The sequence below is a fragment of the Lithobates pipiens genome, unplaced genomic scaffold (assembly GCF_037356315.1).
Source record: "Lithobates pipiens isolate NorthernLeopardFrog02 unplaced genomic scaffold, aLitPip1_a1.2 Scaffold_8, whole genome shotgun sequence".
Classification (NCBI taxonomy): Eukaryota; Metazoa; Chordata; class Amphibia; order Anura; family Ranidae; genus Lithobates; species Lithobates pipiens.
The window spans coordinates 3,933,550-3,950,649 of record NW_027507903.1 but is presented as its reverse complement, the minus strand read 5'-3'; the positions used below and the strand labels follow the sequence as shown (position 1 = coordinate 3,950,649).

The 17,100-nt window shown below is 40.8% G+C and overlaps 1 protein-coding gene across 1 annotated transcript in view; it reads left to right on the top strand.

Moving 5' to 3' along the window:
* The window catches only part of ADAMTS7 (ADAM metallopeptidase with thrombospondin type 1 motif 7), a 240,528-nt gene that overhangs the window by 207,874 nt on the left and 15,554 nt on the right, over nucleotides 1-17,100 (top strand). Inside the window, exons 22-23 of the mRNA XM_077472765.1 lie at nucleotides 6,367-6,513; nucleotides 6,704-6,863. Coding sequence (XP_077328891.1) covers nucleotides 6,367-6,513; nucleotides 6,704-6,863 — 307 coding nt within the window. The remainder of the gene's footprint in view (nucleotides 1-6,366; nucleotides 6,514-6,703; nucleotides 6,864-17,100) is intronic.

Genomic DNA, 17,100 nt, shown 5'->3' with positions numbered 1-17,100 from the left:
TATAAATCAACTAGCCTATCTTAAATAAAAATTAAAGTGCCTTGTGCTATGAAAAATAGTAACCAGTGTATTATAAAACTTAAATTCCAGAAATCATGTGTTTATATATCAACATAAGTAACTCTAAGTAAAAGGGGAAAAATATTCCATAAAGTGCAAATGTCTTATATTAAAACGTGCAATTCATAGTGCATGATTACAAAAAGTTGGTAAAATACAGTCTTTAGTGAAATTAAATAAAGTGCCAGTGATTATTAGTTCCGTAATCTTCTTAATAATAATAATAAAAAAAAATTAAATATGTATATAAGACAGTCTATATATAAGCTGAAATAAGTGCTCAGTGACTTGTTCAGTGCTTCTCAAAAAGAAAAACAGGTGCCAGCAATCGTGTTGTAATTTCTGTGTCTCCAGTATACACGGCACACTAGGTAAAATGGCCCCTTACCTTACTGCTGTAAGGTAAACAGCAAATCAAGCAGCAAAAACAAGGTCCAGGGATTCTATCCCAATTCCTAGCAGGTGGATATTGGTCCCCTCAGGTAGGTATTTTTCTCTCAGATAGTTTCCATATAGATCTTTGGCTTCAGTATAACTCCCAGAGGTCTCATAGGAAAGATAGAGGTACACTCGGATGGTGAAGTACGTTCGTAAAATTTATTATAACGATATATAAGAAGAGGTACTCACAAACATACGATAAAATACAGCTTTAAAAACGGACGAGCATTCCGCTCGTGTATGCGAACGTCACTTCCGGTATCCTCGTTCCGACGCGTATCGTCACTAGTCACGTGACTTCATCAGGGAATGGGATACTCTAGCACGGAAGTGTCTTTTATATGTACGTGTATGGCGGCCATTTTTACTGAAGTCTCCCATAAGGTAACATTGGCACAGCCATCTTTTTGGAGTCTTCCATAAGCTAACATGGTGCAGCCATCTTTTAGGAGTCAATCTACACCCAGCATCATTTTCCACATATCTAAGCTACACCCGCGGCCATTTTTCGTTGGTCCCGGTTAGCAGCCATTTCCCCATAGCTCGCCCATGGATTATATCTGCAGTGATGTTTTTTATATATAATGGTGGGAGTTTCTATCAGGTTCTTTTATTCCATTAAATGTCATATACAAATTTGTTCGCAGTTCCATTGGTTCACATCAAATTTCTATCGGGGGACAGCGGGGGAGAGGAGGGGGGGGGAGGGGGGAAGGAGAAGGGGGGGGGGAAGGTGGGGGGAGGGGGGGGGGGGAAAGAGATGGGAGGGGAATTAGGTGGTCATAGGAGATATAAGTGAACTCGATATTAGGTATCAACCTATACAAAGGTTATTTATCAAATGTCATAGATCACGTTAGCATTATAACCCCATATTTTACACTAAAAAATATCTAAAACTGTTCTTTAAAATTAGTCTATATGAATTTATAAGACAAATGGTGAGGTAACATTTTATCTCATGGTTGGTATATATTAGCACTATATTCCCCCTAAATGTAATGCCCCTTAACTAGTTCGCCAAACCCCAACTGATCCATTATTTGTATTTATCCTGTAGTTTTAAATATTAGGGTGTCCAAAACCGGATTAAGGTAATATGGACTAGTGGTCCAGAGCCAAAACAGGATAAATAACATATATATATGGCTATATTGAACTAGCTCTGGACCACTAGTCCATATTACCTTAATCCGGTTTTGGACACCCTAATATTTAAAACTACAGGATAAATACAAATAATGGATCAGTTGGGGTTTGGCGAACTAGTTAAGGGGCATTACATTTAGGGGGAATATAGTGCTAATATATACCAACCATGAGATAAAATGTTACCTCACCATTTGTCTTATAAATTCATATAGACTAATTTTAAAGAACAGTTTTAGATATTTTTTAGTGTAAAATATGGGGTTATAATGCTAACGTGATCTATGACATTTGATAAATAACCTTTGTATAGGTTGATACCTAATATCGAGTTCACTTATATCTCCTATGACCACCTAATTCCCCTCCCATCTCTTTCCCCCCCCCCTCCCCCCACCTTCCCCCCCCCCTTCTCCTTCCCCCCTCCCCCCCCCCTCCCTCTCCCCCGCTGTCCCCCGATAGAAATTTGATGTGAACCAATGGAACTGCGAACAAATTTGTATATGACATTTAATGGAATAAAAGAACCTGATAGAAACTCCCACCATTATATATAAAAAACATCACTGCAGATATAATCCATGGGCGAGCTATGGGGAAATGGCTGCTAACCGGGACCAACGAAAAATGGCCGCGGTGTAGCTTAGATATGTGGAAAATGATGCTGGGTGTAGATTGACTCCTAAAAGATGGCTGCACCATGTTAGCTTATGGAAGACTCCAAAAAGATGGCTGTGCCAATGTTACCTTATGGGAGACTTCAGTAAAATGGCCGCCATACACGTACATATAAAAGACACTTCCGTGCTAGAGTATCCCATTCCCTGATGAAGTCACGTGACTAGTGACGATACGCGTCGGAACGAGGATACCGGAAGTGACGTTTGCATACACGAGCGGAATGCTCGTCCGTTTTTAAAGCTGTATTTTATCGTATGTTTGTGAGTACCTCTTCTTATATATCGTTATAATAAATTTTACGAACGTACTTCACCATCCGAGTGTACCTCTATCTTTCCTATGAGACCTCTGGGAGTTATACTGAAGCCAAAGATCTATATGGAAACTATCTGAGAGAAAAATACCTACCTGAGGGGACCAATATCCACCTGCTAGGAATTGGGATAGAATCCCTGGACCCTTGTTTTTGCTGCTTGATTTGCTGTTTACCTTACAGCAGTGAGGCTCCATGCACACTGAAGCTGATAAACTGCAGTTTATTGGCGTTTGGGCGTTTTTTGTAAAAGCCCATAAACTCCACTCTATGTTAGCCTATGTGTCCATGCACACATGGACGTTTTTCAGCTTTAATGAGCAGTGGAGTTTATGGGCTTTTTTCTGAACGCCAGAAATTTGCGTTCAAAGTGCCGTTTTTCAGCGGCAAAAACAACAAACGCTCATTAACGCTCATTAACGCTCATTAACGCTCGTTCATTAGTGTTCGGCATTCTATTTTTCAATGCATTGTGGGATTTTTGGAGTGTCCTCTGTGTATTTTTATAAAAAACGCCCATTAACTCTAACGCTGTAGAACCGCTGTAAACGCTCATTAAAGCCTCTCATTAACTCTAGTATAAAACGCTGTTAAAAGCAGGTTTTTCAACCAGCGTTTTCTGCCAGCAATCTGGCGTCCAGAAATAGCTTTTTTGAGCTTCAGTGTGCATGGAGCCTAAGGTAAGGGGCCATTTTACCTAGTGTGCCGTGTATACTGGAGACACAGAAATTACAACACGATTGCTGGCACCTGTTTTTCTTTTTTGAGAAGCACTGAACAAGTCACTGAGCACTTATTTCAGCTTATATATAGACTGTCTTATATACATATTTAATTTTTTTTTTTTTTTATTATTAAGAAGATTACGGAACTAATAATCACTGGCACTTTATTTAATTTCACTAAAGACTGTATTTTACCAACTTTTGTAATCATGCACTATGAATTGCACGTTTTAATATAAGACATTTGCACTTTATGGAATATTTTTCCCCTTTTACTTAGAGTTACTTATGTTGATATATAAACACATGATTTCTGGAATTTAAGTTTTATAATACACTGGTTACTATTTTTCATAGCACAAGGCACTTTAATTTTTATTTAAGATAGGCTAGTGATTTATAGCTAGATTTATTTCTTCCAGTATTAGGCTCTTTATATTTATATCTAGTTCAGGTAGCGCAACACCATCTGTTTGATTTTTACCTTTACTCTTATGATGCGACGCTGAAGCTCCATTCACATCCAATTAATGTACTGCAAAAATAATGCATCGCAACTTGCTGTGCCATTCATTTTTAAGGGCGCCCCCTAAAGGCGGCCAGCAGACATGCACCGAACGCTCCAAAAAGTGAGGAGCTCACCGCCCCGAAAAGGAGCAGGCGCTTTTTTGCCGCATGTAGGACAGCTCGTTCAAACGAATGGGATGACTTATGCATGTAGCACGCAAATGCATTAACATTTTTAAAAACCGTATGTTCACATGATGCGGAGATGTATGCAGCCTTGTTAAATGTACCAAGCGCCTACTGTTTATGTGACAATGAGGTGAACATCCCAGCTGTGGAGCCCCCCCCACCTACACACAGGTCACACAATGGTAGAAAAGCGGGGAGTACTTCTGCCAAGGTCGTCTTGCACCTGTTTCCTGACACAACTCCTGGAAGGCAAAGAAGTCTATGCAGGGTGGAGAAATCCCCAAATCCAAGAGAAAATAACAGACCTTCGTCACAGCCGGGTCTTCAATGCTCTCATCCACCTGCTACAAGCTGTTGTAAACTATGGGGCAAACACGCCACTAGTAAGACTGTTATACCGAATTTGGGCATGACTTCTTTCACCCCCCCCCCCCCCCCCATCCTCAATGTATTGTAAAAGTCACCATGCAGCCCTGAAAGTTTGTTAAAGCTCCAGGCACAAAAGAATGAATTTGAATTTATTCAATAGCCACAAAAATATAAACCCACATTGTGTGCACCAAATGCCTCTACAAACCCAGATATTACCATGTAAGAAATCACTGTGACATCATCACTGTGACATCATCACTGTGCTGTACATAGTCTGTGCAGAGAGACAGTTGTGGGAGGGGCACCGCAGGCTCCACCTACTATGGGCTGCCTGCAGAAGACTATAGAAGGGGCAGAGACAAGACCTGGCAAGATAAGTGGGCACTCTGATGGGGGCACCTGATGTAAGGGGGGAGCTAATGGGGGCTCCTGATGTAAGGGGGCACTCTGTTGAGGACACCTGATGTAAGGGGTATTCTGATGGGAACATCTGATGTAAGGGGGCACTCTGATGGGGACACCTGAAGTAAGGAGGACTTTGATGGGAACATCTGATGTAAGGGGCACTCTGATGGGATCACCTGATGTAAGGGGCACTCTGATGGGAACATCTGATGTAAGGGGCACTCTGATGGGAACATCTGATGTAAGGGGCACTCTGATGGGAACATCTGATGTAAGGGGCACTCTGATGGGAACATCCAATGTAAGGAGGCACTCTGATAGGAACGCCTGATGTAAGGAGGCACTCTGATGGGATCACTTGATGTAAGGGGGACTCTGATGGGAACATCTGATGTAAGGGGCACTCTGATGGGAACACCTGATGTAAGGGGCACTCTGATGGGAACATCTGATGTAAGGGGCACTCTGATGGGATCACTTGATGTAAGGGGGACTCTGATGGGAACATCTGATGTAAGGAGGCACTCTGATGGGAACATCCAATGTAAGGAGGCACTCTGATAGGAACGCCTGATGTAAGGAGGCACTCTGATGGCATCACTTGATGTAAGGGGGACTCTGATGGGAACATCTGATGTAAGGGGCACTCTGATGGGAACATCTGATGTAAGGGGCACTCTGATGGGAACATCTGATGTAAGGGGCACTCTGATGGGAACATCCAATGTAAGGAGGCACTCTGATAGGAACGCCTGATGTAAGGGGGCACTCTGATGGGATCACCTGATGTAAGGGGGACTCTGTTGGGAACATCGGATGTAAGGGGGCACTCTGATGGGAATACCTGGTGTAAAGGGGCACTCTGATGGGAACATCTGATGTAAAGGGGCACTCTGATGGGAACATCTGATGTAAAGGGGCACTCTGATGGGAACATCCAATGTAAGGAGGCACTCTGATAGGAACGCCTGATGTAAGGGGCACTCTGATGGGAACATCCAATGTAAGGAGGCACTCTGATAGGAACGCCTGATGTAAGGGGGCACTCTGATGGGAACACTTGATGTAAGGGGCACTCTGATGGGAACACCTGATGTAAGGGGCACTCTGATGGGAACACCTGATGTAAGGGGGCACTCTGATGGGAACATCGGATGTAAGGGGGCACTCTGATGGAATACCTGGTGTAAAGGGGCACTCTGATGGGAACATCTGATGTAAAGGGGCACTCTGATGGGAACATCTGATGTAAAGGGGCACTCTCATAGGAACACCTGATGTAAGGGGTGACTCCGATGGGAACACCTTATATAAGGGGCACTGAATACTTCTAATATAATTGAAGTTTACACTATAGCAAGTTGAGATACATTTTGCTGTTATGAAGTAGACTATTTTGCTTTTCATTTTTACTACTCATTGCATGTAACAATATCTTGTGTGCTAACACCTGGTAACTCATGTAGTCCCAGTCTCTTGCAGGCAGTACTGCAGTCTTATGTCTTCACTTTGTATGCCCTGTAGTGCTCGGAGGAGTGCGGCGGTGGCATGCAGCAGAGGTTGGTCACCTGCCCTCAGAACGGTCGCTGCGATGAAAGCCTGAAACCCAACGGCAGCCGTCCTTGTAATGAACATCCATGCACTACGTGGGCTGTAGGGCCCTGGGGCCAGGTAAGTGTAGTATGGGGACATCTTTCTATTCATTATTATAGTGATACTTCACTCTGCACAGCTAGAAGGTTGCAGTATTGACCAGCTTTATGCAGCACAGATTACACTGGGGGTAGATCTGTGCCCCCCTCACGGTCCTTTTCACTGTCTTCTATTTTCTGGGCTGTCTTCACGCTTTGGCTGCTTTTAGTGCACAGCTTCCTGCGGAGGGGGAGTCCAGCGTCGCCAGGTGAAGTGTGTGAACAAAAGAACGGGGGCGGCCGAGGAAGATAATAATCTGTGTGACCACGAGCCGTGGCCGGAGAACACCCAGAAGTGTAACCCTCAGGACTGCCAGCAGAACAACACCGGTAAGTGGCCACCACTGAGCTACCACACCCAGCGCTGTGCAAACCCCCCCCCCCCCCTCATGCCATAAGATGTCACCTTCTTACATAGATAGATAGATAGAGAGATAGATAGATAGATAGATAGATAGAGAGATAGAGAGATAGAGAGATAGAGAGATAGATAGATAGATAGATAGATAGATAGATAGATAGATAGATAGATAGATAGATAGATAGAGAGATAGAGAGATAGAGAGATAGAGAGATAGAGAGATAGATAGATAGATAGATAGATAGATAGATAGATAGAGAGATGGATAGAGAGATGGATAGATAGAGAGATGGATAGATAGAGAGATGGATAGAGAGATGGATGGATGGATGGATAGAGATAGATAGATAGATAGATAGATAGATAGATAGATAGATAGATAGATAGATAGAGCTATAGATAGATAGATAGAGCTATAGATAGATAGATAGACAGAGCTATAGATAGATAGATAGATAGATAGATAGATAGATAGATAGATAGATAGATAGATAGATAGATAGATAGAGCTATAGATAGATAGATAGAGCTATAGATAGATAGATAAATAGAGCTATAGATAGATAGATAGATAGAGCTATAGATAGATAGAGCTATAGATAGATAGATAGATAGAGCTATAGATAGATAGATAGATAGAGCTATAGATAGATAGATAGATAGAGCTATAGATAGATAGATAGATAGAGCTATAGATGGATAGATAGAGCTATAGATGGATAGATAGAGCTATAGATGGATAGATAGAGCTATAGATGGATAGATAGAGCTATAGATGGATAGATAGAGCTATAGATGGATAGATAGAGCTATAGATGGATAGATAGAGCAATAGATGGATAGATGGATAGATAGATAGATAGATGGATAGATAGATAGATAGATAGAGCTATAGATGGATAGATAAGAGAGAGGGATATACAGTAGATGGAGAAAGGAAGAGAGAGACAGTATGGAGAGAAACACAGAAAGAGTAGAGAAAGAGAGAGTTTATGGGGTCAGAGATAGATCAATTGATAATTTGGTAGATAGATACAGTATCTCACAAAAGTCAGTACACCCCTCACATTTTTGTAAATATTTTCTTCTATCTTTTCATGTGACAACACTGAAGAAATGACACTTGTCTACAATGTAAAGTAGTGAATGTACAGCTTGTATAACAGTGTAAATTTCCTGTCCCCTCAAAATAACTCAACACACAGCCATTAATGTCTAAACCGCTGGCAACAAAAGTCAGTACACCCCTAAGTGAAAATGTCCAAATTTGGCCCAGTTAGCCATTTTCCCTTCCCGGTGTCATGTGACTCGTTAGTGTTACAAGGTCTCAGGTGTGAATGGGGAGCAGGTGTATTAAATTTGGTGTTATCGCTCTCACTCTCTCATACTGGTCACTGGAAGATCAACATGGCACCTCATGGCAAAGAACTCTCTGAGGATCTGAAAAAAAGAATTGTTGCTCTACATAAAGATGGCCTAGGCTATAAGAAGATTGCCAAGACCCTGAAACTGAGCTGCAGCACGGTGGCCAAGACCATACAGCGGTATAACAGGACGGGTTCCACTCAGAAAAGGCCTCGCCGTGGTCCACCAAAGAAGTTGAGGTCACGTGCTCAGTGTCATATCCAGAGGTTGTCTTTGGGAAATAGACGTATGAGTGCTGCCAGCATTGCTTCTAAAGATGATGGACAAGAAAACCTGCAAACAATTTGCTGAAGACAAGCAAACTAAGGACATGGATTACTGGAACCATGTCCTGTGGTCTGATGAGACCAAGATAAACGTATTTGGTGTCAGATGGTGACAAGCGTGTGTGGGGGCAACCAGGTAAGGAGGACAAAGACAAGTGTGTCTTGTCTACAGTCGGGCATGGTGGTGGGAGTGTCATGGTCTGGGGCTGCATGAGTGCTGCCGGCACTGGGGGGCTACAGATCATTGAGGGGACCATGAATGCCAACATGTACTGTGACATACTGAAGCAGAGCATGATCCCCTCCCTTCGGAGACTGGACCGCAGGGCAGTATTCCAACATGATAACGACCCCAAACACACCTCCAAGATGACCACTGCCTTGCTAAAGAAGCTGAGGGTAAAGATGATGGACTGGCCAATCATGTCTCCAGACCTAAACCCTATTGAGCATCTGTGGAGCATCCTCAAACGGAAGGTGGAGGAGCGCAAGGTCTCTACCCTGTTTCCCCGAAAATAAGACCTAGCGTGATTGTCGGTGATGGCTGCAATATAAGCCCTACCCCTAAACAAGCCCTACCATGTTTCCCTAAAAATAAGCCCTACCCTGAAAATAAGACCTACAAGGACTTTAACTAGGGCTTATTTGGGGGGGTAGGGCTTATATTGCAGTCATCACCGACAACCACGCTAGGTCTTATTTTTGGGGGAAACATGGTAACATCCACCAGCTCTGTGATGTCGTCATGGAGGAGGGGAAGAGGACTCCAGTGGCAACCTGTGAAGCTCTGGTGACCTCCATGCCCAAGAGTGTTAAGGCAGTGCTGGAAAATAATGGCGGCCACACAAAATATTGACACTTTGGGCCCAATTTGGACATTTTCACTTAGGGGTGTACTGACTTTTGTTGCCAGCGGTTTAGACATTAATGGCTGTGTGTTGAGTTATTTTGAGGGGACAGGAAATTGACACTGTTATACAAGCTGTACACTCACTACTTTACATTGTAGACAAGTGTCCTTTCTTCAGTGTTGTCACATGAAAAGATAGAAGAAAAGATTTACAACAAATAGAAGGGGTGTACTTACTTTTTGCGATACTGTATAGTGATAGATAAAATAGTCGGTGTGTGTATTGCACAGTCCTGGTTAGCGCCGTATGATCAGACGGTATATATGGGTCTATGGCGTGCTTGCAGTGTGTATGTTCCCGATCGGTGATGTGTGATATCTAGGAATGCCTTGTCACTGTGCGGCTGACAACTCTCTGGAGCGCCTATTAAAATAGATGGAATTCTGGCCTGGAAATACCTTGCTGGAATTTTCCTGTAAGTGGACTGGCAGGCAATGGGATGTTTAAGCCGCATTAGAGTACACTAAGGGGGATACAGTATATAGGAGTATATAATAAAGTTTGCTGCCGTGAAAAATAATTTTACTCAAATATTTTACATTATATACAAGATAAAGAACACCAAAAATAATATAATACCTGAATGGGTTATCTTGTATAAATTCTTAAGAAGTCTGTTTCTGAAGTTAATGCTCCCCTAAGGTGAATCCAAATAATCCACAATTAATTTCCTGATATAAAAAATTATTACTCACACACAGGGGTGTATTTATAAAAAAAATTGCATAACACATCCCGCTCAGGGAACGCACGTGTGCGTTTGTTCTGCGCAATGGGGGAAAAATGAATATCATTTTCCTGAACTGGTTTAATGTTTTTCATTGATTTTAAATTAAAAATACCACATTTGGCCACAATATTGGAAAAGTTAGGGGGGGGGGGGGGGGTTAACAGAAAGAAGTTAATAATATCAAGGAATTAATAAGTTAAAAAAAATTCTTTATTGTGAAGTTAGCATTTGACGTAGACACATAACAAAATAAAATAAAAATATGAGCTCTGATGAAGGGATATATCATATCATTCCAAATACAAAAAGTGCAAACACAAGATTATACACACGATCACATATTAGAAGATCTGTAGTAAAAAAAATATCCGACGCGTCTCGACTTACATGGTCACGGTCTTCCTCAGGGGTTAGTAATATATATATATATATATATATATATGTGCATTATTACTCACACACAGGGGTGTATTTATAAAACAATTGTATAACACATCCCGGGAACGTGCGTGTGCATTTGTTCTACGCAATGGGGGAAAAATTAATATAATTTTCCTGAACTTGTTTAATGTTTTTCATTGATTTTAAATTAAAAATACCACATTTGGCCACAATATTGGAAAAGTTCCCCCCCGGGGGGGGGGGGGGCGGCAGGGGGGGGAATGTAACAGAAAAAAGTTAATAATATCAAGGAATTAATAAGTTAAAAAAGATTCTTTATTGTAAAGTTAGCATTTGACGTAAACGCGTAAGAGTTAAAATATGAGCTCTGATGAAGGGATATGATATCATTCCAAATACAAAAAGTGCAAACACAAGTTTATACACAGGATCACATATTAGAAGATCTGTAATAAAAAAATATCCGACGCGTCTCGACCTACATGGTCACGGTCTTCCTCAGGGGATAGTAATGCATATATATATATATATATATATATATATATATATATATATATATATATATATATATATATATATATATATATATATATTGTGTGTGTATTTAAATATATAGTGCCGCGCTACTATTGACCATTAATGCATAAAACCTGTGCTATAATCCAATATAATGCATACTATAAGGTGAATAAAATATATATATATCTATATAATGTATATATAAAATAAAGTGCTCGTGCTCCGTGAATCACACACAATCCAAAGTGATTAAAATAATTCAACAAAGTCCATAAAATGAAAAATGAACAACAAAGTCCATAAAATTAAAAAAGTGATCAGGTGTCTTCATGCAATGTGCACTCCTCCCCCATCGGGTGTACCCTCACCTTAAGGGCTTAAAATTTAAGCCTAAAGTAGTGAACAGCAGATGGTCGGGGTTATTCAGATGTATCCCATTAATTTGCTGGCTGCTGTATGCTGATGCCCAGCTTTATATGGATATCAGTGTCTCCTGGTTGCTTCCACCAAGCCTCCTCACATATGCCACATAAGGAAAACAATAGAGGCGTACAATAGTGTAATACCGTCTAGAAAGTTTAATCTTTAAAATCCTCAATTTACATTCAACTCACATTTATATATCAAAACCATCGCTTGTAAAGTGCTGTAGTGCTGTAGTAGTGAGGGGGGGGGGGAGGGGGGGTAGGGTCACCTGTATCCCGGATCTCCAGCCCCGGTGTACACAGCGTTCAGTATGTCCTATGCCTCCTCTCCAGGCTACTTCCTACTTCCCACACGTCAATCAGGCTCCTCCTACAGGTTTCGTCACAGGTCTCGTGACTTCCTCTGGGACTTCTCAGACTCCTCAGGGGATAGGTTTGCTGTTTAGAAAATTATATTTTAACATTTCAAGTGTCGTCAAGTAGTTAATAGACAGTTTATTTAAAAAAAAAAACATAGAGTATCGTTACCAATGGAGAGTATGAAGGGTAAAATCTCCTAACCAGAATTCCTTTAAAAATCAATCAGATGATCCCATGTGTCCTTTGGCCACTCCCACTCCAAAGAGGGATAACATTCCGCCCTGTATGGCTTGCAAGGAGTCACACTGGGGGACACCCCCAGGGTACACGTGTGGATGGGGGGTCCGCACCTGCAGAAAAATCCCAGAGATATCATGGTATCATACGTTTAGGAAATACTGATTCAATTCAGAATTACCAGTCAATGGTCAGAGTCAATTACCAATGCTCACTATACATGTATATCTGTTTAGTATTTAGCCACTAGATGGGGCTACATATCAAGGGAAATTATACTTAGCCCCATCTAGTGGCTGAATGCAGTATTTTCCATTTTAAATCAATGAAAAACTCTCAAACAGCATAGGAAACATTCTAAAATTTTTATTTTTTTTTTATTCATCCCATTAGCAGAGGACAAATGTACATGCACTGTCTCTGGGCTAATTGGAATATAACGTCTTTCTAAATTGAGACTGTGATGAGGTTAAATGCTCAGTTTCAGGCTCGTGGGCCCAATCTATTGCTCCTCCAACAGCCAGCACTACACTCCCTCCATGCTCCGACAGTGGACCGTCACTTGACATGCTCATGATCAGTGCAGGGCTATGGGCTCTGCATTGTAGTTGATGATATCAGAAGACCAGCGACCACCAGAGCGTAGGTGGGAATAGGCTGCAGGAACTGGTTTTGCAGCGCAGTGGAGCCTGCTGGGATGGAAGATCGGATAAGTGAAACTGCTTTTCTGGTCCCTAGACCTAAATCAGCATTTAACCCATGCAGTACATGGGCAGGCCCCCTCTGCAAAGCAGCATTTTTGTTTTTCCCCGGTGTTCAGCTTCAGTCAGTATGGTGATTGAGAATAGGTCAAAGAAAATAAAAAATATGTTTCAAATAAAAATAAAATTAAAATAAAATGAAATTAAAATGAAGTTTAAAATGAAATGAAATTAACATGAAATCAAATTAAAAATGAAAATGAAATCAAATTAAAATGAAATTAAAATAAATTTAAAATAAAAATAAAATTAAAAGTAAAAGAAAATGACTGAATAAGCATAGAGACTTTCAGTCATATCTGGTACTGTTCCCTTCTGAAACTTGCTAATGCTTGCTAAGAAATTATTAACAATATGGCTCACTAATATCTTAGAATATTATACTTAGCTTTAGGCAGTATGGTGATTGAGAATAGGTAAAAAAAAAAAAAAAAATTAAAATAAAATTAAAACTAAAATTAAAATGAAAATGTAATTAAATTAAAATTACATTAAAATAAATAAAAAAAAATAATTAAAAGAAAATTAAAAGTAAAAGAAAATGACTGAATAAGCATAGAGACTTTGAGTCATATCTGATACTGTTCCCTTCTGAAACTTGCTAATGCTTGCTAAGAAATTATTAACAATATGGCCCACTAATATCTTAGAATATTATACTTAGCTTTAGGCAGTATGGTGATTGAGAATAGGTAAAAATAAAAAAAAAATAAAAAAATTAAAATAAAATGAAAACTAAAATTAAAATGAAAATGTAATTAAATTAAAATTACATTAAAATAAATAAAAAAAATAATTAAAAGAAAATTAAAAGTAAAAGAAAATGACTGAATAAGCATAGAGACTTTGAGTCATATCTGATACTGTTCCCTACTGAAACTTGCTAATGCTTGCTAAGAAATTATTAACAATATGGCCCACTAATATTTTAGAATATTATACTTGGCTTTCGGCAGTATGGTGATTGAGAATAGGTCAAAGAAAATAAAAAATACATATAAAATAATGAAAACTAAAATTAAAATTTAAATTAAGTTTAAAATTAAATGAAATGATAATTAAATTAAATAAAAAATGAAATGAAATTAAAATTATATTAAAATAAATAAATAAAGGAAATTAAAAGAATGACTGAATAAGCAGTAATATCTGGTACTGTTCCCTTCTGAAACTTGCTAATGCTTACTAAGAAATTATTAACCATATGGCTCACTAATATCTTATAATATTAGCATTAATTACAGATATTAGAATGTGCATGGAGTTCCATTTCTTATCACAATGCCTCGGTTATACAAAGCTGATGTGTAAATCCCTTTCATATGCAGCGTTGGTAGATCTATGAATATAGAACACAGAGTCTAGGATTGTGGATACCAATGCTGGGAGTGGCAGTGCCCTCATTATATGCCAACTCTGCACATTATTTGTAATTCTGATAAGCGGGCTGCAAAGCAACAGCAAAGGGCAATGGCACATACATCTGTGTTCCACTTACTGGCCCAGTAACCCCCCCCCCCCTGCAGAGTTAATGTTTATACCTTATTTGCTGACATATTAACAGTGGCTAAGATTTCAGATTCCAGGGTCAGTAAGTGGGTCACACTCCCATGTAGTAAAGAAAAACAAAAGAAAACAAAATAAAGGTTCAAAAAATAATGTTTACAGCTCATATTTAAATGATACAAAAGCTTGATAAATTAGTAGGTATTTGACCTTATTGATACTGTGAAGCCTTTTATACAACTTATCAATGAATATTCAAAAGTGATAAAAAGCAGACCCGGTGGATGTGAACTCAAAAAAAGCAAGATTTAATGATGTCACCTGTTCTTCTTGCTGGAGGCTTTGACGTGAGGAAGCATAGCCCTGCCTCAACCAAGATAGCCACCTTCACACTGAGACAGAGAGGGAGATTTGCTAAAACTGGTGCTAGGGTTGCCACCTGTCCAGGATTCAACCGGACAGCTCAGCTTTGGAATCTTGTGTCCGGGTTTCAGTCTGCCTGAAACCCAGACACATTATTTAGACTGGGCTGTGGCTCCCCAAGTAACTGAGATACACTGAAACCTTGGATTACGAGCATACCCCCTCCAGGAGAGTGCTTGTATTTCAAAGCACTCGCATATGAAAGCGAGTTTGCCCATAGAAGTCAATGGAAACGAAGATAATTCATTCCACATTGACTTCTATTGCATGCAATACCGCATGTGGCCAGAGGTGGTGGGGGGGCGCCGGAAATACTCGGGAACAGCTCGGCTGAACTCGGAAAGCCTCGGAAACACTCCGCAACTGAGTATTTCCGAGTGATTCTGAGTATTTCCAAATGGCTCTGAATGGTTCCGAACTGTTCCGAGTGTCCCTGGCGCACCCCCCACACCTCTGGCCAAATGTGGTACTGCACACCCCATTAGCTTGAATTCTGCTTGTTTTGCGAGACAACACTCGCAAACCGAGTCAGGATTAAAAAAAAAAAGTTGCTTATCTTTCAAAATGCTCGTTAACCGCGTTACTCGTTAACCAAGGTTCCACTGTAGTCACACAAAAATATGTTGCCATTCGGAAGCTGCGGCCCACTGTCTGGGGGCAGGTTTGGCATCACTGGGGGGGGGGGCGATGATGTCAGAAAGAGCAGTTTTGCCACACCCACATTTTTCCACAGCGAGCTGCATTACCACTCTCCTTGGTCTCCTAAAGGTCTTTTATATTCCTTTTGTGTATACTACAAAAACAGATGTGCCCTGTGCCACTAAAGTGTTCGGGTTTGGCTTGAAGAAAAGGTGGCAACCCCAACTGGTGCACACAGAATCTTGTAACCAATCAGCTTCTAATTTTAGCTTGTTCAATTAAGCATTGACAATAAAACCTGGGAGCTGACTGGTTACTTTGCACAGCTGCACCAGATTCTGTGTGCACCAGTTTTGATAAATCTCCCCCATAGTGTCAGGACCTGGATCATCTGCTGGTGGCACTGTAGTTTCCAGATCAGATGGCTGTAGCTTTCGGTGTCCACCAGCAGGTATCTTCCATCAGCCAGCTGATCCCAGTCTTCACCTGATGCTGGCTGCTGGGAAATTATTTAGTCCCTCCTCTACTAGTCTGCCTGATCACTAGATTCATGCTTGCTAAAATAGTCTAATTTCATCCTGATCTCTCTCCTGCCCCACACCTTCTACCATGTACCCTGCTGCCTCATATCTGCTACCCTTGTTTCTGATCCCAGTCCTGGTTCCCCCTTCCTGACGGTTCCTTGCACTTCCTGTTTACCCTGTTGATCTGTGCTTCCCTTTTGCCTGTATATATTGTATTTTAGTTAGTTTGTTAGTTAGGGTTAGCAAGTTTGCTGTGTGTTTTGTTTGCTGGTGTTTGGATGGCTTCTGTTTCATTGTAAATAAAGCATGCACAGTCTGGTTTCAGTTTACCGAGTGCAGCTACACGGATATAATAATCCCTGCCAATGGATGCCTGCAGTCGGTATCCTTGACACATAGTGCAGAACAAACACAAGATCAATCTGGATTCAGATTTTCCATATATGGGTCACTGAAATTGTCGCTAGGCACACTGGCTCCCTAAGTGAAGGACAGTGGAGGGATTGGGAAAGAGGTGAAGGACACTGAGCGGAGGCCAGTGATAGGATTGGCAGAGAAGGGCGGAGGACACTGAGCTGAGGTAAGTGGGGGGATTGGCAGAGAGAGGTGGAGGAGACTGAGCAGAGGCCAATGGAGGGATTGGCAGAGGGGAGTGGAGGACACTGAGCAGAGGCCAGTGGAGGGATTGGTAGTAGACATGTGCAGAGTAAAATATTTCGTTTCGGAATTTCGTTTTCGTCCGAAAACTTAATTTATTTAGTTACTCCCGAAATTCGTTTTTATTTATTTTGTTTTTCGTTCAAAAATTGCATTCGTCCGAAAATCCACATGAATTACGGTCGAATCTGTCTTTGAAGGCTTATGGTGTCTGTCGAATGTATGAAGAAGATTCGACGGAGCTAGTATATAGCATACTTTAGAACCCCTGTTAAAGTCTATGGGACTCCAACGTTCAAAATCTAAAGTGCTAATTTTAAAGGCTAATTTGCAAGTTACTGTCCTAAAAAGTGTTTGGGGACCCGGGTCCTGCCCCAGGGGACATGGATCAATGCAAAAAAAAGTTTTAAAAACGGCCGTG